The sequence below is a fragment of the Protopterus annectens genome, chromosome 17.part0 (assembly GCF_019279795.1).
Source record: "Protopterus annectens isolate FY-2018-M chromosome 17.part0, PAN1.0, whole genome shotgun sequence".
NCBI classification, from domain to species: Eukaryota; Metazoa; Chordata; order Ceratodontiformes; family Protopteridae; genus Protopterus; species Protopterus annectens.
This window is the reverse complement of record NC_056751.1, coordinates 269,400,394-269,425,926: the sequence shown is the minus strand read 5'-3', so window position 1 is coordinate 269,425,926 and position 25,533 is coordinate 269,400,394. Positions and strand designations below refer to the sequence as shown.

Sequence of the window (25,533 nt, the reverse complement as noted above, 5' to 3'; positions counted from 1 at the left end):
ATGAGAAAAGACCTGTGATTGGCTTGACTATTGAAGAAGGTAGTAGCACTGAATCGAGAGAGATGGTAACATCATAAGCAACCCCCTGACACCATGCAGAAAACAGGGAATGAGGGTTAATGATGTTTTACATATGGATCAATGAGAAATAATAATGAAGATTTCATTTAAAAAATATTTCTAACAAATAACTAAGAATGATGCATCAAAGTGTACTATAAGTCATTTGAAAAACTCAAGTTACTATGGCTTTCCATAACATATACTACAACATGTAACTGTTGCCATCCTTCATTTGGTTTACATGAATTTGCAGTTACTATTAGATAATATAGAAATGGTGCAGATTTTGCATGGAGAGTAAAAAAAACTTTAGAAAGTAGCAGGAGCAATGTTCCAGTTGCATTAACTCATTAACAGTCAGTCCTCAGTTATCTCAGCACCATGAAAAAAATATAAAATCGCAATTTCTAAGATAAATCAATCCTTGTCCTAGACACCACCAGGGTAATTTGGCTAGTACAGTAACTGTAGATCATTCTACTAATTGTCAAATAACCATCAGTGGTCATTGTTTCAACTCAATGCTCATAACTAGATGAGTTACAGCTTGATGAGTGGTAATGTGCCTGGGATATCACTGCTGCTGTTGCTTCTATTACAGCGATGATGATAATTTTTTTTAATTCCTTCATAATAGTGCCATCATAGCGGTGGCAAACATAACTAAGATATTTTAGGTGGCATATTTAAGTAAGAGATGTTTGGTGCAGAAGTATTTTGCTTCTTTCATAAAAAAAAAAGCTTTTTTTCTTTGAGAATAATGTCTCCTGTTGTGTTCATCTGATCATAGCATTGACAAGCTCAAGAACTATTACTCAAGAAATCACAGCAGAACTTACTGTAGAAGCTATGTAATTAACCTTCGACTTCCCCTTAAAACAAATGGGAAATGAAACCAAAAGTAAAAGGGCATGATTTTCATGAGCATAACTTCACCTCTCTAGCATAATAGTAAGATATGGGCAGCTAAAACCATGTCTTGCTACCATGCACTATAATCATGAACCAGTGCTAAGCAGTTGCCAAGAAATCTCATAAAACAGTTCAATGCCCAAACGAGTAGTAGTCACACCATAAGCTTCACTTATAAATCGGGATACAAGTATATAATTCCACAAATTTATTAGTTAAGGGCTTTCTTCCTCTAGCCTTCGGGGACTTCATCAGAACTAATTTCCCCTACAAGTCAACCCTTTTATACAAACTGACAGAAACAGTTAACTGAATAATTAAATAAGTGAATAAATGGTTAATAAATATTACATTGTACATAAAAAGTGTTGTTTCTTTTAAAAATGTAATAAACAGTACATACCCTATTGTTAAAAACTTTTGAAACATTTAAAATGTTAGCGCTTTTTTCTTTAATACAGGCAGTAAAGACAAATAGTCATTTAATCCTGGTTCTACCAAGGCATTTAACTTAACAATCCAATAAAATTCCCTCATAATAATATAAACATGTTTGGCAAATAGCAACATAAATAATCCCTTTTGTGTCACAGTTGCCTTTCTGCAACAAAATGCCCTTCCTGTTGCCCCCTGTGTGTACCACATCTTGATTCAACACAAATGGGCATTGGTTGCAATGACCACACCTGGTCGTTCCTTTCATAGCCATAGTCCTGGGTGTAATAAGATGTTCAATCAAAAATTTTAAATTTTTCCCCACTTTGTAAACAAAGCTAGGTATTTGCCCTAAGGTGTTAAAAATTTCAATGTTGCCTTTAAAAATAACCCAGTTTCTTTTTATGATCTCCTTAAGTGTCCGTTCTCTAGTTCCATAGGTAATAACCATACTGGTGTTGTAACCATACTTAATAGGAGGTTGAGTGGTTTTATTATATTAGTAAAGCAGAGAGAAACTTCCATACAAGGATATACGAGTACTTGCATGCTATTGCTAAAGGTAACACTAACAATGCTCTTTTCAAACATTCATTGACCTGTCAAGGATACACAAAATTCATGTTTGGCATTCTTGAAGTGATTAAACATAACCCAAAAGGTGGTTGGTGGGAATTGGATGTGGATTTGAGGGAATTTTATTGGATTGTTAAGTTAAATGCCTTGGTAGATTAAATGACTATTTGTCTTTACTGCCTGTATTAAAGAACAAAACGCTAACATTTTAAATGTTTCAAATGTTTTTAACAATAGGGTATGTACTGTTTATTACATTTTTAAAAGAAACAACACTTTTTATGTACAATGTAATATTTATTAACCATTTATTCACTTATTTATTTAATTATTCAATTAACTGTTTCTATCAATTTGTATAAAAGGGTTGACTTGTAGGGGAAATTAGTTCTGATGAAGTCCCCGAAGACTAGGGGAAGAAAGTGCTTAACTAATAAATTTGTGGAATTATATACTTGTATCTTGATTTATGAGTGAAGCTTATGGTGTGACTACTACTCGTTTGGGCATTGAACTGTTTGAGTTTTCGTTATTTGGATGTCCTTCAAATGGTTACTTTTGGACTAGTTGCCAAGAAATACCAGTCTCAGTTAACTAGTACTCTCTTCTCAAAGTCATTTCACTAGAGACTGCCAAGAGGAGTAGTCATGCCAATTAAACAGGGCTGGCTTTCTCTTGGATGCATTTTTTTTTTACTTTACTGCTAGGAATTGAGATATACTTGTGGACTCTGGCAACAGAACAAATCTATAATATATAAAATCATAGCTTTTATAACATAAGTGCAAACTTCACTATTTGTTCCTGCAAGTGAGGTTTTCCAGGATTTGAAATGTTATTCCAGCAAAGGTAAAAATGGATAACATTGCTGGGAGTTGCGACTTTGTACTCAGAAATCAACATGCAGTTGTTCTATTATCTCTGCACCTAAAACCATGACCTAACTACAGTTGATATGTGAACATCTAGATCTGTTGTTCATAAAATGTTGCATAAATATATTGCACCAGTTCAGAGATATAATATTACAATGGACATTTCAGTCTGTTGAGCTGCAAAAAGTACAGTTGTGTACACTTACCATAAATGTAGATGTTCGAGTGTCTTCACTGTTACAGTCATCACATTTGGGTTATCCCATCTGGGGTAGCTCTCGGCCGGCCTGAATACCAGAGACTTAGTATTTCTGCATTGGTTGCTGTTGCTTGAAGACTGACATCAGGTCGTCAGGGGTATAAAGGAAGGCAGCCAACGCCATTACATCAGTTTTTCTTGCCCTAACTGTCAACAGTCCCCAAAGTAGGAGGCCAGGCTCTGGTGGCAGGACCCCACCAGTGGAAAAAATACCAATATATCCCTTCTAAGGAAAGGAGAACAAGGAAGAAAGGTAACAAAAAGAAAAAGGGGGAAGGAGGGAGGGAAACCAAGACTGCAACAGTGAAAACACATGAACATCTACATTTATGGTACGTGTACACAACTGTAATATGTTCTTCGTGTTTCACTTTTGCAGTCATCACATTTGGGTAGATTCCCAAAGCTGAGGAAATGGGTGGAGGTAGTCAAGGAAGCTAGGGGCTGGCTAGCATGCCCTGCAAGACTGCAGAGGCAAAACCGGCCCAGGATTTAGAAAAGAGAGGCAGATGGTAATGTTTGGTAAAGGTGTGAACAGATGTCCAGGTGGCAGCCTACAGGATGTCCCTGGTGGGGACCCCTCTGAGGAATGCTGCAGAGGTGGAGGCTGCTCTGGTGGAGAGGGTCCTAACCCCTTTGAGGGGAGGCTTGCCATGCTGCTTGTAGCAGAAATGGATTCAGTGTGCTATCCATTTGTAAATGGTTTGCTTAGAGATGGCTTTGCCCTCTGCCCCTGAAGCAATGCTAACCAGCAGTTGATTGGATTTTCTGAAGTGTTTAGTCCTGTCCAGATAGTATCTGAGCTGTCTGTGCACATCTAAAGACTGCAGAATCCTTTCCCCCTTGTTTTGAGGGTTAGGAAAGAAGGTGGGCAAATGGATGGATTGGTTGAGAACTACACTAGATACTACCTTGGGCATGAAGGATGGATTACTTCTGAGGGATCACCTGTCTGCATGGAAGATGATGAAGGGTTCCACTGCCATGAGTGCTTGCAGCTCAGAGACTCTTCTGGCTGAAGTGATGGCCAAGAGGAAGGCTGTCTTCCAGGAGAGAAATTTTAGCTCTGCAGAAGAACCTGGTTCGAATGGAGGCAGGGTGAGCTTTTAAGGTCCCAAGTTGGTGTTGGTGCCCTTCTGGGGGGTCGCAAGTTGTTAGCCCCTCTGAGAAACTGCTTGATCAGAGGGTCTGAAAAAAAGAGGCTGCTCAGTGGGAAAATGAGCAGAAATAGCAGAGGTGTGAATTTTTATACAGGAGAAAGAGAGACCACTGTGTTGTAGGTCAGCTAAGTAGTCCAGGATGAGAGGGATGGAGGGTTGTGCCGTATTGGCTCCCTTAGCCTGGATCCAGGGGCAGAACCTTTTCCATTTATCTGCAGAAGACTTTCTGGTGATAGGGCATCTGGCCTCTCGGATAACATCCAGAACCTGTTTACTGAGGAAGGCAGATTGGTCAGAGGTCAAGTTATAAGCCAAGCTGCCAAATTGAGTGTCTGCAATTGGGGGTGCATGAATTCCCCTGCCCTCTGGGTTGGGAACCTGAGGAAGGTTCCATGGGGGCAGTGGAGACAGGCTGCACAGCAAGGGGTACCAGTGCTGTCTGGGCCAGTCTGGAGCTATGAGAATGGTCCTTGGTTTTTCCTCACTTATTTTGATCAGTACCTTGGGAATGAGAGGAGGGGAGGAAAGGAATAGACCAACAGGTTTACCCAGGGGAAGGACAAGGCATCTATTTTCCATGCCATGCAGTGATGCTCCCTGGTGTAGAATTTGTTGAGCTGATGGTTGGTGTGGAAGGCAAATAGGTCGACCTCCAGGGTTCCCCATTTCTGAGGTATTAGTAAGAAAGTGTTTCTGTTGAGCTGCCACTCGTGAGGGTCCAACAGTTTTCTGTTTAATTGGTCTGCCAGAGAGCTGAGAGAGCCTGGCAGGTATTGTGCTAACAGGTGTAGATGCATGTAAGAGGCTATGAACCAAAGGGTCATGGCCAGCCTGCACAGCGGGTAAGAGTGAGTCTCTCCCAGTTTGTTGATGTACCACATCACTGTGGTGCTGTCTGTTTTGATCAAGAGAACCCCTGGAAAGAGAAGGGGTTTGAAAGCCATCAAGCCCTGCTGCACAGCCATCACCTCTTTTAGACTGATGTGCAGGGGGAGTTGCTGGGGGTTTCATTGGCCCTGTATGCATCTGCCGTCCAGGTGTGCACCCCAAGCATAGTCTGATGCATCTGTGGTGAGGGTCTGGGCGGCGGGGTGTGGGGGCAGGCTGTTGCCCACCAAAGAAATTCCTCCCTCAGGCAAGGAATAATAGGCAAGAGAGTTTCCAGATCTTGAGAGTGTTGACACCAAAGGCTCTTTAGGTAGCACTGACGTTTCTTCATATGCAGTCTGGCATATGGAATAAGGAGAATGCAAGATGCCATTAAGCCCAGGGTTTGCAGGATTTCCCTTGCAGAAAGCTTGAGGTCTGGTGGACAGTTGATAGATGTAAGCTGATAGGAAACTTTGTTTCTCTGGTGTTAGTCATGCCATCTGGGATGCTGTGCCCAGACTTGCTCCCAGGAAGATTATCCTCTTGGTGGGTACCGGTTTGGATTTCTTTTCATTGTTTGTGCACCCTAAGGAGGTTAGTAGGTCCTTTACAAAGGCCAGCTCTTTGAGCAGCTTTTCCTGGCTGTCTGCCTGAATAAAGCAGTCATCTTACGTAGGGATAAATATGAATATTTCTTTGTCTGCAAAAAGCAATGGCCGGAGCCAGGCATTTTGTGACAACTCTGGGAGCAGTAGATAAGCCAAAGGGAAGTGCAGAGAACTTGCCCTGAAGTGAAGATATTTTCTGCAGGACTCCCTGATGGGAATGTGGAGGTAGGCCTCTTTTAGGTCCAGGGTGACTAGCCAAGTGTCCTTGGACAGCATGGGTAGAGCTGCTAAAGGGTGAGCAGTTTGAATTTTGGGATCACCAGGAAGGCGTTTAGAATGGACAGATGCAGGATAGGGTGCCAGGTTCTCTCTTTTCTGGGTACCAGAAAAAGTCTGGAGTAGAAGCCTTGGCCTATCTGCTCTGCAGGAACGTGTTCTACTACTCCCAAAAAGAGCAGGAAATGGATTTACTTTTGAGCCTCTGCCCACTGATTTGATGGTAGATCTGGGAACTCTTTGGGGGTTGGAAGAGTGTGGAAAGAGAAATTTGTACCCCTGAGACAATATTCAGAACCCATTGGTCCTTGGAAATGGTGGCACAGGCGCCTGAGTGAAAGGAGAGTCTTCCTCCTAGGGGTATGTGATGATGGGCAGAGGCGATGATGGGCAGAGGCAAGGTAGGGAGGGGTTGAGTCATTGTGAGTTTTTGTCATAAGGGGGGGTGGCTTAGAACTCCCTGGTTTTGAAGTGGAGGCAGTCTACTGCTTAGATCTCTGCAACCCATGGGCCTGCTGTCTTAGAGGTCTGTTTCCATGGGGCCTAGGCTGGCCATGTTTACTAGGTGCAGGAAAGGACCAGTGCTTGAAAGGAAAATGCCTGCTGAACCCAGGGGGCTGTACCTGTATGAAATCTTTAACAGTCTGCACAGATTTGGCTTGTTCTTCCATCTTTTTTAACACTTTGTCTGCTTTAGTACCAAATAAGTTATCTTTGTGCAAAGGTGAATCAGACAATTTTGATTTGACATGGTCTGGCAGGGGTTGTTCCTTAAGCCATGCATGTCTTCTAATGACAGATCCAGTGACTACTGCCCTGCAAAAAAGCTTCTAGGGCATCAAAACCTCAGTGCAAAGTGTGTTTAGTTACTTGACCAGCAGAGTGCATTAATTTCTGTAAATCTTTAGATTCTGCCCATGCAGGAAAGGAGGTAATTTTTTTGTTTAAGGAGTTTCAAGGTATGTTGCTGATGTTTAAGCATATGGAACTGACAACTGAGTGCCCTGATAGCAAGAGTAGCTGAGGTGTATACCTTTTTACCCAATCTGTCCAGTGCTCTGGAATCCCTGTCTGAGGGGGTGGGATTCTTAGCTGAAGTAGCTTTAACCCTTTTTGGGCCTTGAGTAATGACCTCAGGCTCCACTGTCAGGTTTTGAAAGAGATATTTGTGAGAGTCAGGGACTCTGTAGTACCTGCCTGGCTTTCTGGGTGCAGGAGGGAGGGCATCTGGAGTCAAGCTGGATTCAAGGAAGACATCATCTACCACATCTAGGATTGGGGGGATGGCTAAGGGCCTGTGCTGTGGAAGGTCCAGAAACTCTCCGAGTCTCTTTTTAGACTGTGGGTAGTCTTGACTCTCCCATTTGAAATGCTCATTTAAAGTATGCAGGGTTTCTCCAAAGGAAAAATCCTCTGGGGGAGAGGCTGAAGGAATAGATTCCTCTGCATCAGTATTCTCATATGTAGAGAGAGGCTGCATGTCTTCATAGTCAGATGCATCAGATTCATCTGACTCTTGTTCAAAGCTTCTGGAGACAGATCTCTTTCTATTTGAGGGACTGGCTTGGCTTCCCCTAATCAGCATGATAAGATCCTCTGCCATTCTAAGCATCTGTGACTGAGGGAAGGGAGTAGGCACCAAAGAATGGCTGGAAGGCGGTTTCTTGGGGGTGGTTCGACCCCTGGGCCTAAGGAACTCAGCTGGTTTAGAAAGAACGGTAGCCGTGAAAGAAGGCATCAGTTTATGTCTGGATTGGGTGTTGCGAAGGAATTCCTCGGAAGCTGGTGCCTGCACAGCGGTTCCAGACCCATGCAAGGTAGAGATGACCGCAGGATCCTTAGACGAAGAGTTCTGCGGCATACCGGACTCGGCAAGGGTCTCGGTAGAGGGCTGTGAATTAACTGAAGCGGGCATCAGGGGCTGCAAAAGCGCCTCACTGAATATAGGAGGACTGACTACTAGGTTGGCAATAGCATTGTTGGAAGGTTTAGTCCTGTGCAGTCTGTCTTTATCTTTGTTTTTTTGAAAGGTCTGCTGTCGGATGGCTTACAGAAGCCATATCGGAATTTGAGGACTGTAAACAGAAATATCTGGCTACAATAAGGGCCCAACAACGAATAGTTCTGGCATTAAACAAAGCACAGAACTGACAACGAGGGACATCGTGGTCTGGGCCTAAACAAGTGATGCAGTAGGAATGGAAGTTGCAGTGTGGTATCTGCTTTCCACAGGCGAGACAATTATTAACTTTTTCTGACATTGGTTAGTGCTAGAAAAAAGGATCTCCAATGGGGTACTTCGCTTTCAAAGACTTCAACTTCAGTTTGGAAATGAAACTCAGGTAGCGGCCGACCGGCACTCGTGCGAACTGCTTCTCCTTTGGGCTCCATGGCAAGAAAGACTGATGTAATGGTGTCGGCTGCCTTCAAACGATAGCAACCAACGCAGAAATACTAAGTTTCTGGTATTCAGGCCGACCGAGGGCTACCCCAGCAGGGATAACCCAAATGTGATGACTGCAACAGTGAAACATGAAGAACATCAGTATTATACTCCTTGTATATCTGGTGTGATCACACATTTCTACTGTGGATAGTGGAACATAGCCCTTATTCAGAGTTTGTCTTTACAGTGTTAGCATTACATAAGAGGTAAAAAAAAATCAAGTATTTCACTAGGTACAGCATCATTTCTGGTAGTGTACATAGGTTGAGGCTTAAACTCCATGTACTGTCAAAGGCAGTCTACTGGCTGGCAGATTAGGATGTAGATGCAGTTTAATGCTGAACTTGGACATCTTTGAGGGTGTTCTATGCCCATATTTCTTATTAGAATTCCCAGTATCAGTTTATTTTGAACTACCATATAGAAAATATATAGCCTCTTACTCAAAGGCAGCAAAATTGGTATTTAAGTGGGTGTCTGTTGTAAAGCTTGGCAAGACGTCGTCCTTACACATGGGGGCTATTTAATCCCAGCTCAAAAGGCATGGCACAAGTTATGCCAAAAATATATGTGCCCCCAGTTCTTCTTGCATCACAAGTAATTATAAATATTTCACCAATCAAGGCAACATTTCTATCAGAGCATACATGATGAGACTTAACCATGTTATGTCAAAGCAGTGCGCTACTATGTAATCAAGGCTGAGCTGCAGTGAAATATTTGTGGAAGAATGGCATTCTTGAGTGTGTTTTGTACCCAGGATTATGTTAAGGTTGCCCAACTTTTTAATTATGAAATGCTGAAAGGAAAATTACTTGCGCTTTACACAGGGGTAGCAAATCCAGTAATTCCGAAGCCTTTTGCTGCCAGAGTCTGCCATTATATCCCTTTTGAACATAGGGGTTATCTGGCCTCTGCTCAAAAGGCCAGGTAAAAGCAATATCCTTAATATATGTGTGCAGTACATTCTCACTACATAAGAAGTTAAAAAAAATAGTTTTATCAGGCAACATTTCTGTTACTGCATATAGGGTAAAGCCAAAACATGACATACAGACAAAAGTAGTGTGCTGCCATGTAAATCAAAATTTATACATTGTGAAATCCTTGGGTATAGGTGGTCAATCTCGAGTGAATTTTGTATCCAAGTATCTTATCTCAGTATCCTATCAGAACTGACTAAAACATTTATGATGATCTTATTTAAGGGAAGTGACATATGGCATCGTATTTATAGGCAGCAAATATGTTGTTTCACAGGATTTTGCTGTCAAGAGTCTGGCACTGTACCCAGTTTGCTAGTATGGGTATCCTACCCAATCTGCAAGGGAGTAAGTGATCTCAGCTCAAAAAACAGGTGATAGCAATGTCTAAAACACATGCACACTAAGTTCTCATTATACAAAAATAAAAATGTCACCATTTCATATGAACTATATATAAACATTTTATGTGACATATAGCTAAAATGTCATGGTTTGAAGCAGTTAAGTGGAGGTATCAAATTCCATGATATCCCCAAGAATAAAGCAATTTTCACTACATTTTGTAGTTGGCCACATTGCTATAGCTTGAAGGTTTTGTAATGAAATCTCAAAAAAGGACTGTGATATAGTATTTTATACATTTATTCCAGATGCAGGTGTCCATATGTCTTCATTACCAAAGTCTGACATTATACATTTATTCTCCGTTTCTATTGTGGATGTTGTGTTGAATTTCTACTCATTCTGCAGAATGTAATAATGGACTATGATACTTACTTACTTACTGTCATTACATCAGAAGTACACAGTATGTCCATTTCAACAGAAATGTATCAAGCTTTCTGTAAACTACAATAGCTAAAATGCCACAGTATGAAGCAGTCAACTGATGAAGTCTATTTAAATGATATGATGCATGGAAATGAAATCCCTAAAGGCAGAATAGTAGTTTGATACACATTTTGCAGCACAGAGCTGTGTTATTACTGCCTCAAAGTTTCATAATAAACTATCAAAAGGGAACGGAGACATGGCCTTTTATATACAGGTTCTAGATCTCAGAGTCAATATGCTGTCACTGCTATACCCTGAATCTTTGCATTATTCAGTTTCCATCATGGGTACTGCATGCCCAGTTTGAATAATATGATAGTCTAGAGCCCTTTATTTCTTAGCTGCCAGTATATCAAAAGTAAAAATGCATATTTCATCAGGAAACAAAATTATTTTTTATGTTGAAGCTGCAATCTTATGTTTTAGCAGCTGAGGTCACGGAGTCATATTAGCACTGAAGTGCATTGAAATTGCCAAGTGCAAAATACTAATGTTAGGAGCTTTTCGGAGAACACTGTTGTTACTACCTGAAAGTATCACAGAAAAGTCTCAAACAGGGGATAAGCTATTGCCTTTTACACAGAGCTTCCAGAAAAAAAGATCTCCATATGTATTCACTGTCACAATCTGAATTTGAATTATCATCAGTTTACTTTGCAGGTGTTGTGTAATGTTGAAGTTCTTCTCAGTATGCAGAATACAGAAATGGTCTGAAATATTTATTTACCGAATTGCCTCACATCGGAAGTAGAAAGTTCTATATTTTTGAAAAGACAAACTATATTTTAAACTGCAACATGCCATAGCTAAAACATAGTCTGGACCAACTTAAGCAGCGAGGTCCAATTCAATACTGTGGTGCACTAAAATGGCTAAAGTTTTAATAGCTAAATGTTCTGCTGTCGTATAACATCTGAAAGGGGTCTAACATTTTTCCTGTTAAACATAGTGGTTCACAGGCATCACTGCTGCAGTCGGACACTTGGCAATAAACTCACGTTTCCAAAGACGGTGTCGTGTAGAACCTCTGGTCAGTAGATAAAGAACAAAATACTGGTATAAAATACCTCTTTACAGGATTGCTATTACATCTGAAGAAGAAAAACTTAAATATTTAATTGGTAGAAAAATATTCCACATTTTCCAAATGTCATATTTGGAACAACTAAAGTGGTAGGATCAAATTCAGCACTGTGCTGCACTGAAGTTTTCATATCTAGGCTAGAAATCTTAGTTTCATTTTATGGCAGAATATCATATTGTTGATGTGTGAAACTTTCTTAATGTAATGTCCAAGTGGGGCTAAGATACAACATTTTATAAACTGATGATACATATGGGAGTTCCTAGGCCTTGACTGCTAGAGTCTGACATTTTGTAATAGTTTCCACTGAAAAAAGTGTTGTATTTCTGCTCAATAAGCAGAGTACAATAATGATCTAGAATGCTTCTTTACTTCTGAAGTAAAAACAATGCAATACAAATTTTATACAGTTCTCCAGAATTTTTTTTTTTATTTGCAACATGCAACATGTCACAATTAAAGATGCCAGAGTATGGCATGATTAAGGTGATGGTGTCAAGTCCAGTGTTGTGCTGCAATGAAATCCTTCATGACAAAACAGCAAGTTAAACTCATTTTGTATTAAAAAATGGTTGCTGCCAACCAGAAGTTTCATAATGACATCTCAAAGAAGGATTGAGATACTACCATTTGTACATAAGCATAAAATTATCTGAGCAGAACATTTTATTCAAAGTGAAGCAATAAAAGAAAGTCACATAAAAAGATATATCAGTGGGATAAAAGTGCAAGTCCTGACGAAGTCAGTGGGTTGAAAGCTTTTTCATGTGACGTGCATTTATTATTCAAATAAAGGGTTCTACTCTGACCATTTGTGTGGTTGCTAGAATTACTGGTTCAAATCCTTGCAATTCAGCTTGTCTATATTATATTTTACATAAACAACAAATGAGTTAATTCATAGGCTTTCATTGTGGGAGTTTAACATTTTGCATTAAACTTTGTTTCCACCAGGGGGGTGATCTGAAGTTCTGCTCAGTATGCAGAAAACAATAATGGACTAGAACATTTCTACTTCTTTACTGAATTATAATTGTGTATAGGTAAACATCTAGCACAAGTTATCACCAGAATAATTATGTGTGTGTGTGTGTGTATCTATCTATATATATATATATATATATATATATATATATATATATATATATATATATATATATATATATATATATATCTATAGATATAGGGGGTCACCTTCACATGATCGATTTTTCACAAAGCCGAAGTTCATATGGCCGAGAACATATGATTGACTTTTGAAAAGCTGACCATGGAGAACCACTATCTCCATACAGTGCGGAATGGGAAAATTACCCTCTATCGCACTGTAGTGTGATCTCGGAGTTGGTATATTTAAGTTACAAGGGGTGTGGTGGTGGAGCCCCCGGGGTGCAAGTGCATTTTTGTAGTAGAGCAACCCAATGATACTGCAATCTCAATGAGGGAGTAAGGTGTGGCCTTTTCATTACCAGACACATTGCCTCAAAGCTCCTTCCAACTAGTGTCTATCATTTTTCATTACAATTGATTTTTCACTGTGGCATTTGTGCTGAACTTCTGCTCAAAAATAGCACAATAATGCCCAAAATTTCTAATTTCCATATGCTTAGAGGTAAAGATTTTTTATCTCTACCGAACAGGGACGTTTATTGACATTGGAATGACGACCTTCTCAATTTCAACTTGTATTCAGTAAAGTACATTACATGAAGATGAAGTCATGTACATGTATTTATATCTGAAATCATTAAGTACACGTTATACCTGAGGTACATGCCATATTCTGATAAATATGCTGTAATATTTCTTATTGTTCTAGAGATATGATCTTATATTGCTAGGTATCACCAGTCATCTTATAAAGCCATTTGCATACTCTGTGTTTTGGCCACTAGGTCCCAAACATGTGCATTTTATATATTTCAAGCTGCCAAATTAAGGATGCATATAAATCATATTATCAATTTGGTTTTATGAAATAAAAAACAAAAATAATACTTTCTTCTCAGAAAATGTGATATTTTTATTCAATTTATTAAGTTATAGCAAATTACCATTAGGTTTAGCTATAAGCAGCAAAAGTCTGGCTATGCAAAACTCTTGTCCTGACAATTACTTGAAAGAAGCAGAAATAACTGGGAAATTTATATAAAAATACCCTATAATTAAAAAAAGTCACTTGTCTGAACAAAGGGAAAGAAGAAGACTTTTTGACACATGCCAGGTTTCATCCCTTTGCTTCACATAAATTACTAGAGCAAAACAAAATACTGCCCATAAATTTCATTTTTATTTTATTTTATCATTCAGTAGGTGGGCTGGTCTTGAAAACTTTTTCAGTCACGACCGGGTCACAAGGGAAAAGCTTGGGTCACAACGTCACATAATCAAGACATTTATCTAAACTTCTTGTTAGGAGTACATGAAATAATTAGTACAGTATGTTGAAAAAAAATGACAGTTATTATTCAGAAGTGGACATAATCAAACTAAAGGAAAGTGTCGTGGATCAAGTTTGGGAAGAGTTAAAGCACACAAAGATACTGGAGTACAGAAGTGTTGTAAAATTTTTGATTGCACTAAAATAGGTTTTACAGTTACTCCAGCTTTTGGACTAATAGGAGACCATCATTTGGAGTTAAGTCACTGATGTTACATGCAGTGCTTAATATCCATCTGCACCCTGAAGAGGAAGTACATTATTTCTTCCTCATTGGCTAAAAAAGATACAGAGGTGGGGGGGGGGGTATGCACCTCAGATGCTTAGTGCAACAACTACACTTCAGAGACATACTGTGTATGCATGTGATTTTGCTCCCGACACTTTAGAAAACAAAGTTTTATTTATTTATTTATTTACTGACTGGGCGTGTCCGACTGGACATAGGTCCATTTTCAGCAGAGGCCCGGGGAGAAAAGCTCCACAGTTAAAATAAACAGACAGTAGTTACATTGGATTACATAGCGATTAACAATTTACATAGCAATTACTTACAATATATTTAGAGATGAAGAACATAGTACATCAGTAGACAACTAGAATCTTTATCTGTGAAGTACATAACAGACATTAACAAATGTTACAATAATAAGTTCCTGCTGTATAATAAGTACTAGGCTTATGAGCATCTGAGCTTGCTATAATCAAGGTAGTTAGTGGAGTGGAAAGAAAGGTAGTGGTTGGATGGGGTGGGTGATATTAGAGTGGGAGTTGCAAGGGCATAGCCAGCATGTTTTTAGGTGCACTTTTAGTAAAGTTTTGAAGTGGGTGCATGATGGTACGGAGGTAATTGTGGGTGGGAGGGAGTTCCATAATTTGGCTATGGTGCAAGAGAATAGTGCTTCACCAGCAGAGTTATTGCCTTTAGTGATCTGCAAGTGATTTTTGTTGCTGGATCTTAGTGGTCTGGTGGTGCGATAGGGTTGGATAGATTCTGGAGGGATGGGACATTTAGTGGATGGTTTACTAGTTTGTGGGCGAGTGAGAGTTGATACCATTGAAGGAGGTGAGGGAGTTCAAGCCAGCCCAGTTCAGCAAGTGAAAGACATTATGTTATTAAGTTATGGCCTGACATAAAACTAAAGTTTTTCTGTGCATGCTGTGAAAGTTAGTATTCATTTAGCAGATAAAATAACCACACACAAAACTACTCTGATATTTACTGGGAAAATAAATCACAGTAAAAGATGCGTAGGGAGATTAATTAAATCCACAGACAGACTAATTATAATTTATAATTTGTTAGTCTGTGTTAATACATATTCTTTATAAGGTAAGATGTTTTGGTTAACAGGAAATTGTGAATTTGCAGTTATACGCCAAGTCATATTGAAGTAATATATTACGAAAAAGTCAGGGGCTACCTAAAGAATAAAATAATAGCTTAGAATGTACAGATGTGTGCATTTAGTTAAAACACAGTTTGCTTAGTGTACTAACTGAAAGAAAGGGAGAGGGACAGAAATGTTTTTTAGTGTTAAGTTTCTGATGGATACCTATGAAGACCAGCAGTCCTGACCAAGGTTTTATAATGCTGTTAACGTTTTCTGCACATTAAAGCCCACCTGGCTGTTAAGATTATGGTTCTATTGTTTTAAACAGAATGTTATTTTATATGATAACTACCTTCTGGTCATGAATAAAGCACAGTTACCAAGATTGCCAAAATCCCTGTAATCTTACAGGTACTTTTAACTTTCTGAGATAGTTGGTACTTCAGGTGAAGTCCATAGACGTTTTTATTAAAAGGATAAATGCCCGAGGAAACTAAAGCAGAGCTTGAAAAATTAGATAAATTTGTGCATAGACTCTGAACAGCAGCAGAGAAGTAATTAAAGCAAGTTAAGTGACCCGTAACCTGTGGGAGAGGAAGTAGGGCAGAAAATGAATGTTTAAATGAGATGCAGGCTGCCTTGTTTTACAAGCACGAGACTCACAGTCTGCAGGAAATCAAAGTAGGGATACAGTTGCATCCATAAACAGATCGGTCACCAGTGGAGCTCCCCAGTGTTCTGTGCTGGGACCTCTCCTGTTTTTCCTGAAGTGACAGCCAATACCAAAGGGCTCTGACTGACTAAGTTTGCAGATGGCTGTAAGTTAGGAGCTGGCATTGACTCCCCAAATGACTTAGTCATCCTGCAGGAAGGTTTGTTCCAAATAAATGACTGGCAATAAAAAAAAATAGACTGAAACTAAATGCCAAAAAATGCATTATTGTATCCTTTGGGAAGTTATCTACGACAGTGAATTGAAAATACTCCCCTGAGAGTTTACCCAGTTGTTTGAGATTTGGGAAGTTACGTGGAAAGTGACCCAACTTTTAACCAACATGTGCCCATTGTTATATAAAAGGCCTTCTATATTGCACAGCTTTTAAAGAAACGGATTAGGTCTAGATCTAGGGATGTCATTGTCCCCCTTTACTTAGCCCTGATTAAGCCAGTCATTAAATACAATGCCCCCCTTTGGAATGTATCTGTCTGGACGGGTTCATTATAGAATCCAGAAATATTGAAATCCCGAATTTCACTATTTCGAAATTCTACAGCCGAAACCTTTAAATACTGAAACCCCATAACCGCGAAATTTAAAACCGCGAACCTACAGTGGAAATACACCACACACATACACACAATCCTACACTACAGACAAGCAGGGGGGCAAGCCCCCCTGCACCCCCACCCCCCACCCCCCACTTATATATACTAACTCCGAGATCGCACAATCACACACAGAAAGGTAAATCACACACACACACATTTCACAGCCCCTTGCACACACAGATCATAGCCAAAACACACTAACATACACTAAAGCCGCTAACTAACACACTCATACGTACTTACCTACACTTACACCTATGCATTCACACACCGCAACACCAGAAGCGCCAAACTTCTGTATTTTGAATTTTTGAGCTTCTGGGTGTTCTGGAATTTCAAGGCTTCGGCATTTTAATTTCGAAATATTGAAAGTCGGGATTTCAGTATTTCGAAATTATAAAGGGAACTCGTCTGAACACATGCAGTAACTGGTACACCTAAAGAGATGCCTTATTAAAAGGATACAAGGTGTAAACAGCAATTCCTACATGGACCAACTCTTAGCCTTGTCACTATACTCTTTATCCTACAGACTGTTGAGAGATGATATTTGTCTGACATACAAGGCATCCTCTAACTGAATATTGATGAACTTACTGTACATCAGCAAGTCAAATAGCATCAGAAGTACTCGCTCTAGGAATCTAAACCTCTGCTGTAACATCGACAGAGCTGTTTGAAGGGATAGGTATATTTCGCAGAGTATATCTATGCTCTGGAACAGACCCCCTCCCTTCATCCACATAAAACAAAGTTCAGCTCTGTCTGTATTAAGGGGCAACTTGGATCTATGGATGAGAACTAGAAGATTTACCCCAGGACTTGTCCTGTACTACTAATGGACAGAGGCAGCTCCTAAATGCTTTATGCCATGCATGGCTCCTCTCATTATCAGTGGTATTATCCCAGTTATTCTCATTATGGGTAATATATAATTATCTACCATGAAACGGGTATGGCCAATCTCTAACAAAATGAGATAGGTTAATTTGAGCACAAAAAGGGAAACTGGCTAGTCTTAAAATAACCCAGAAGGGCAGCTACCCTAGTACTTACCCATGAACCTGAGAGTTCAACTTGGTTTTAAACCATTTAAAATTTAGTTAATTTCTTGTGCTGCATGGTATGAAAGTACAGATTACAAGACCAAGGTTTGAGAAAACGTTTCATGTGTGTGTGTGTGTGTGTGTGTGTGTGTGTGTGTGTGTCTTTTTTTTTTTTTTTTTTTTTTTTTTTAATAAATCTAAGTCAAAGCAATGCAACAGTACAATTTCTTTGGTTAACAATGTGAATAGGAAATTCACAGTCCAAATTAAGTATTCCTTCAGGGCAGGTACACACAAAATAAGAATGAAGGAATAGCCTTAGGCTGGAGAAAGAGAGTGCTGAAGATTTTTTTTTTTTTTTTTTTTATTAATAAGATGGTACAAGATGCATTAAGTTGGTTACCACAGAAGATGTGGCAGCCATCATGGTTGTAGTATATAACCAGAGACAACATGAAGTCATCTACTTGGTAAGCACAGTGTACCTGTTTGTAACATCTATATATTTAAATTCCCATTTCTTTTTATGAGCACTCACACCCATAATTCAAGTCAGCATCGCTGCTATATAATTATTATATGAGAGTACAGTAAAGAAGTTCCTTAACAAAAAGTAATAAAGCATATGAATAATGGATGAATAGACCCATTTGCACCCTGCTTTTTAAGGTATTTTGCTTCCTCAGGATCTAATTTAAAGCCATATGAATTTTAATAGCAGTCAAATGAAAAATTTGTATATTCATGTTCGCATGTTACATGTATACTTGTACGGATCAGTAAGATGACTTCAGTTGCGATGGTGTACTCAGATAAATTTAATAGCAAACCTATTTCTTTTTTTTTTTTAATCAGCTCTGTCATGTACTGTAATACAAACAAGTGCATGTAGTTTTCAGTCACATTTCTGTGTGCTGTCAAATTATAGCTTAATACATTAATCCTCCTTTTAATTTGTTGTCTGTGTTGCAACCCCAAGATTTAATCCTTTTGGTTTCAGTGCAACATACTTTGAAATATAAATTGATTATTTGTATTGTAGCTCTCTGTGTAGTTCAGAATCATTTTTGTTATTTATTACACTTTCCAAAAATTTAGCCCTTGAGAGGCTAGCTTCATTACATTACATATCTTAAAATCTAGTGCAACAGGATGGTCTTCTTTCCCATTACTTGGATCCGTAATGAGTTAATTTAGTCTCACTCTATAAATTTCCTTATAGTTTTCCTCTATGTAATATAAACTACAGGAAGACCATAGCACATTAAAATATAAGCTGACTGTATAGCAGTGAATTAGGTCAAAATTGAAAGGGTTAAATCAGAAAGTTAACTGGACAATGATGGTTTGTTAATTCTATGTACCTAACTAGAAATATGGTATGTACCTAACCAGGCATATCCAGCAATTGGAAAGTCCATAGAGGTTCCTCACTAAAAGAATACAAGTAAAATGTCTTGTGCAGACTGCCTCAAGGCCCTATTCCTATATTCTGTCTCCTACAGGCTTAATTTTGAGGGTTGATCTATGTCTGGCATACAGGGCATTGTCAGATCCCACTATGATGGACCTCCTGCATATCCACAAAGCAAACAGCACCAAAATTACATGTTCTAAAGACTTAAACCTTGCCTGTGATATAAATAGGACCTGCTGGAGAGATGGGTATGTATCCCCAGAGACCCATCTATGGAACAGGCTTCCCCATGCATGTAAAGCAGAGTTCCTCCCTAACCCAATTCAAGTGCAGCTCGAACAATTGGATGGGAAATCGGAAATTCATCCCTGGTTTGCCACCTGGGTCTCTAATGGACACAAGTAACCTGTAAATGGTTCATCTCTCAGGCCCACGCTTACACTTATCAAGGGTATCAGAACTTGTCAGAGATTTGGGATGCATAGCTAGGCTTAAAAAGGCCCCTGTGGTTGTTAGCCTAGTAAACACCTATGAACCTATAAATACATGCACAGTTTAGTTTAGGCAGTCAATCATCATGTTTTGGAGGAGAGGACACTGAAGTACCTATGAAAAAAAACTACACAGATGTGGAGAAAACATGCAAACCCTACACAGAAGTCAGAAATGAACCCCAGACAGTGGAGATGAGAGGCAAAGACTGTTCCACTGAGCTACCATGTATACTACTCTAGGTAGTACTGTAACAGCAAGCTGTGCTCTGTATACAGAGTAGTGGTATCAATTAGAATAATTAGTACAGTTTTTACAAAACACAAGCAGGAACAACCAATAGTGCATCTAAGTTTTAAAGATGAACTAATTCTGTAAACATTTATATTTATAGGTTAAAGGATAGGGAAGTCATATGTGTAAAATGCCACAAAATAAAAGCAAAACAATGAAGTGCCAGTCTTTGAAAATCCTGCTGTCAGACTCATACTAAGACTTCTAATCACATGATGTGCAGCAAAACTATTCTAACAGAAAAATCTAAACCAGATATACATGAAATTACACTTCTTAAATGAACACTTATATTGTATGCATTAAAGTACCATGTGGTTAAAAAGGCAACCATGTCCTCACTAGTCTTAGTCTATAACATACATTCTGATGGTCTTGCACATTAATAACTTACATATCATCACAATACAATGCATGCAATAGTCAGTCCTGTCTCACCATCAAAACCACAAAGAAAATACTGGCATTGAATTTTAAAAGCAACAGTTAACCACCTTTTCATTCTGAGCAACAGTAAAGGTGTAGCATCCATTACCATAAAGAGAGGAATCCCTCTGTATTTAAGAACAGTGAAAGCAGTGATAATTATTAACTCACTGGTATTTTTCTGATAAATAATGAGCAATCTGGACCGCTGTGGGATCTCTGTCCAATGCATATATCAAAATGTCCTGTGCTCGTTGAAGAATGGCTTCAGTATGGCCTCCTGCACCAAAAGTCATATCTAAAATTACCTGCAAAACATAAAATACATCATGTCGATTACTGCAGAACAAATACAATAAATTCAAGATTTAGACTTAGAGGGTCTCATAAAGTAGGCTCTTAATATATGGACTAGCAAAACCTAGTGTGGACTGTATGGCCAGAGTTCCACAGTAGTCATCTTACTAGGACTGCCTCTATATCAATGCTACTTCAGTGTGTTTTCATTGTAAGACACGGGTGTCTACTCCATACTGCCTCCATTTATTTCAGTGGTATGTAAACTAGAAACATGCATTAAAAATACAGAACATCAAAAAAATCAGAAAGGATCAAAACATACCTCTAAATGGAAGATAAAAGATTCCTAAAGCTGCTGCAAAAGCCTTTGTCAAAGATCGAATCTATTGAGTAACTGTATTAACTTACACTGAAGACTTCTACAGCAGCTCCTTACCACACTGACAGAATGAAGGGAAGTAGAGTAGAAAACTACTTGAGAAAATGAGTGGCTTCAACACATTAGAACTTAGCTGGTTTGCAAGACCGAGAAAAAATTAGCACAGGATCCCCTCCAAACCTGCCTCTCCAAAAAACAGTCTATTTTCAATGAACCACATCCAAACTGTAATACATAATGACAGTTTAAAAGGGTCCATGAGAAGTCACTCAAACTCCTGACAGAAAACTGGACCAGTCAACCTTGTTAAACACATATGTGAAAACTGTGACTAACATAAGTAACATTATTTTGTGCAGTAGGAGTTCTCCTCCACAGCCTACTCCTCCCTTACTTCTATATACTAACTCCATAACTGCTAAGATGATAAAATAGCTTGAACAACTGCAATCTTGAAAACCAGCAATTCATTCTACAATAGCTTTGAGGAAAGATCTCTGCCTCACAACTTCATCATATGAGATTCAATGCAGGATTTGAGCACTCAGGGATATGAGCCAAGGGAGCTTGCATTTCAACAGTTAATACTTGCTGAAAGGTAGAGATCCAAGTTTAAACTGCTGCAAAGTAGTCATCCAAAGGGGGACATAACAGGTGGAAGCTTTAAATATGGTTATTGCCCTAGCAAAGAGGGACTTAATGGTGCTCATCAACAGTTTTTAGCACTTGTGCCAAAGATATGATTAATTAACTATTTTGACAGACACTGCTGTTAGCCATTCGATCAGGGCAAGGCACCTCATAGGTAAAAGCACATAAAGAGACCCCAGCAGTTCCTCTCCCTTGTTGTTCCTACTTTCTGTCTAGAAAAGATAACAGCACGTGAAAGGTCTATGCAAGTTTTTAGAGATAACATTTTGGGGACTAATTATTGTATTTCTGATTGCACAATGTGATATGCATCAATCCCCTTACTACTGGTCCTGGTTCCCTATTAGAACCGTGAAGGTCCACTTACGTGAATACAGAAACATCGACACATATTCAGCGAACCACGAAAACACCGATCATCCTGAAGCGCGAAATTAGAAATGCCGAAACGTCATAGTTGGCCCTTCTGCTGTATAGCTCCTTAAGGTAAGTGTGCGATAGTTACAACCTTAGGGTTAGGGTGCGGGTTAAGGTAAGTGCATAGATAGTAATGTATGCAAGGTTTACTGTAGGGTTAGAAGTAGGGTTCTGGTTTTGTTTAGTGTATATATGTGGTTTATTTATTTTGTTTGGATAGGTAATATGTAGTGGGCGGTGGGGTTGGCCAACTATGACAATTCGAGATTTTGAATTTTGCGGTTTAGGGCATTTGGTGTTTTGCGGTTTGCACAATATGTGGCTCTGTTTTCGTATTCGGTGAAAAGGTCTTTCGTGCTTATAATATAGACCCCTGGTCCTAAGTTACGCTGCTGTCAGAAATCAGTGCTGCTACATTCAGTACTGACAATTCAGTTTAGACCAATCTTGCACTCAAGAGAAAGCAATAAATAAATGGGCAAACAAAATATATAAATATAAATAAATGAATGATCCAAAAATGTTAACCTTAGGGTGAGATATCTAGTTACACGAGCTACACAATTCGCTCTATAATAATAAAAAAGTGCCTGAAAGGCAGGACTGTATTTGCAGTAAGTTAGCATTACAAAAATACTTCTGCGTCAGATGCAGAGCACGTGTCATATATCAGGTGCATCATAAGGTGCTATGGCCAAAAAACTACCAGGAGGACTGATTCTAGTTTGGAGGAACAAGTATAGAAGAACTGCAAAACTGATGCGCCAATCTATGAACAAATGAAGCATCTTCATTACTCTGCAATCAAACGTGCCCGTTATAAAAGGATTATTTGAGGTGAGATGAAGAAAAAGTGTGCGTGAAGGTAACTATCATCTCCCCCAAAAATGTGTCACTTGATCACAGTAAACTAATCATTATGGCTGTGTGTGAGTGTGTGTGTGTGTGTGTGTGTGTGTGTGTGTGTGTGTGTGTGTGTGTGTGTGTGTGTGTGTGTGTGTGTGTGTGTGTGTGAGAGAGAGAAAGAGGGAGAAAGACAGAGAGTGAAAGAAAGTGATGGAGATGAGCTGAATTAAATTACTATGGGCAAAATTTCTTTCACATCATCACATGCAAACACATCACACTGGAGGTATCCCCTTGCAAAAAAGTGGTTATGTTTGGGATGTATTCTGGATGTGAAAGCAATGAACCACAACAGTCAAGAAATCACAGTTAAACAATCATCAATATGGACTGTCAGGAGCAGTAAAGTGTGTGTGTGTGTGTGTGTGTGTGTGTGTGTGTGTGTGTGTGTGTGTGTGTGTGTGTGTGTGTGTGTGTGTGTGTGTGTGTGTGTGTGTGTGTACACAGATGTACACATCAGGACTGTTACTATTCTTTTTACCTCAGCATCTATGAAATATCAACTGTAGATTCCATGCAGGTGACGTTATGTCAACAAGAGGACGTAAATCATCCAATGCATTAAATAAACAGTTCAAAGAGAATTTTGTCCCTGTACGGGACTGGCTCACTTCCATTAATCTCTTAATATCCAAAAGTCTGTTGCCATGACATTAGGAACTCAGAACTCATTTAAGCCCATGGTCACACATTAGGGATCCTGAAGCAATATTCATTCCCCCCAACTAAACTACAAAACCATTATGACTTTATGTTAGTTACCTTTTTGGAAGACAAGTATGACAACAGGGTGACAATTCTAAAGCCAGTAAAAATATCCTATGGCTTATCTCGCTTGCTTACTACTGAAGTTTAAGTATCAATAGCTAAAAATGTCTTTTCATTTTTGGGACATGCTCTACCACTGATCTGTACAAGTAAATACTGCCAAGAACAAAATAGGCAGATACATTTATCATATGAGAGAGAACAAGGATGTAGCCAGGCATATTCTTTGCACTCTACAGAGTGCATTTTTTTATGAGCATTACTTAGAAAGGAGTAATTTTTTTCAGAACATTTAAGTCAGTGATTGTCTAAATTAAGATCTTCAACAACATAAGTTTGCTTGCAAAGAAAATTGCTAATCCAAAGGCAATGTCTTTAATGGGTTTAGAAGGAACAGCTGCAAATGATGCATACATTTATTAAGTGTATGGGACAAAGTTTTGTAAGTTATTCACATTTTTTATGTCAGGTGGGTTTAGGGCAGCAATAAGAAATTGTGAGTAAAAAAAAGGAATTCTCTAGCTACAAACCTGAGAGGGAATTCCACTGTGATACCAAGCAGAAAACAAAATGGCTATCAGCTGAGGCAAGAACATGTTTTTGCTAAATACTCAACATCTGAAACAGAAGGCTGAATCACAATAGTCTTGGTCACAGAGGAACAGTAACTTAACAGCAGCTTTAAGATGAAAGGATTTACAGGCAATGCATATAAGAATGATTGGTTCAAACTGATGGAAAGACACCGATCACAAACACTTTGCAGTGAGTGTAAGTGGGTAAAGAAAGAGATAATGGATGGTTCAGATAACAGACAAACAAGTGTCTCTCAAACATTCGGCATTTCAATGATTATGAGAAAGGTCTGCTTTCCTATTTATACTTGGGGGGATATTGAAATGTCCTGCTCACGGTATCTGCCAGTCTGCACCATTTATCTAGAATGTAAAAAGACTAATCCCAGACAGTTAAAGCTAATTTGCACAGTAGATAGTACTAGATGCATCCCTGTTTATTGCTTTACCACATATCAGTAGCATTGTCTACTGCAATCTGAAGAACACCCCATTTCTACACTACCTTCAATGTTGATAATGCTACATGTTTTGCTATCCTTTCCTTGAACTATCTATGTTGCTTCCTCTGAAATCTAAAATGGAGAGCAAAGGCCCTGAAGAATGAAATCCTGGAAATAAGTCCAAGGAGTCTACTGCCAATCTCTAGTCTACAGAACTTGGGTCAATATGAAGGCATCGACTATCATGCAACTAAAGAAAAGTTTACTTAGAAAAGGGTTCAAAGGATAAATAAGTTCCACAGTAAATGTATTCTGGTCCTTTAAGTTCCTAAGGTACCAATGGATTTTTCTAGTGTAAAGTTTTGCATAAGCATTAAAGCATAGCCCTGTTCCTGTATCCTACAGACTGCGAAGAGGTGACCTGTGTCTGCAATACAAGCCATCCTCTATCCTATTACTGGTGGTTTTACTGCTCATCAACAAAACAAATGGCATCAAAAATACTCTGTCTATGAATCTAAACCTCGTCTGCAACATCAACAGAACAGTCCGGAGACCGGTATAATTCACAGTGGATACCTATATTATGAAACAGACTTCCCATCCACATAAAACAAAGTTCATCCCTGTCCATTTTCAAATGCAACTTAGATCTATGGATGGGAAACGGAACATTTACCCCAGGATTGCCCCCGTACTACTAATGGAAAGAGGAAGAATCTAAATGCATTATCTCATGCATGGATCTCCGCAAATTATCTATGGTATGATCCCAGTTATTCTTATTAGAGGTAACATATAATTACTGACCATGGGATTATTAATACCAACCTATAACCAAATGGAATAGGTTACTTCAAGCACAAAAAGAGAAACTGGTTAGGCATAAAATGGCCTGCAAGGGTATATACCCAAGTACTTACATATGAATC

At 39.0% G+C, this 25,533-nt stretch overlaps 1 protein-coding gene across 1 annotated transcript in view; it reads right to left on the bottom strand.

Annotated features, from left to right (window-relative positions):
* The window catches only part of METTL15 (methyltransferase like 15), a 1,979,089-nt gene that overhangs the window by 1,075,438 nt on the left and 878,118 nt on the right, over positions 1 to 25,533 (bottom strand). Inside the window, exon 3 of the mRNA XM_044059688.1 lies at positions 20,334 to 20,470. Coding sequence (XP_043915623.1) covers positions 20,334 to 20,470 — 137 coding nt within the window. The remainder of the gene's footprint in view (positions 1 to 20,333; positions 20,471 to 25,533) is intronic.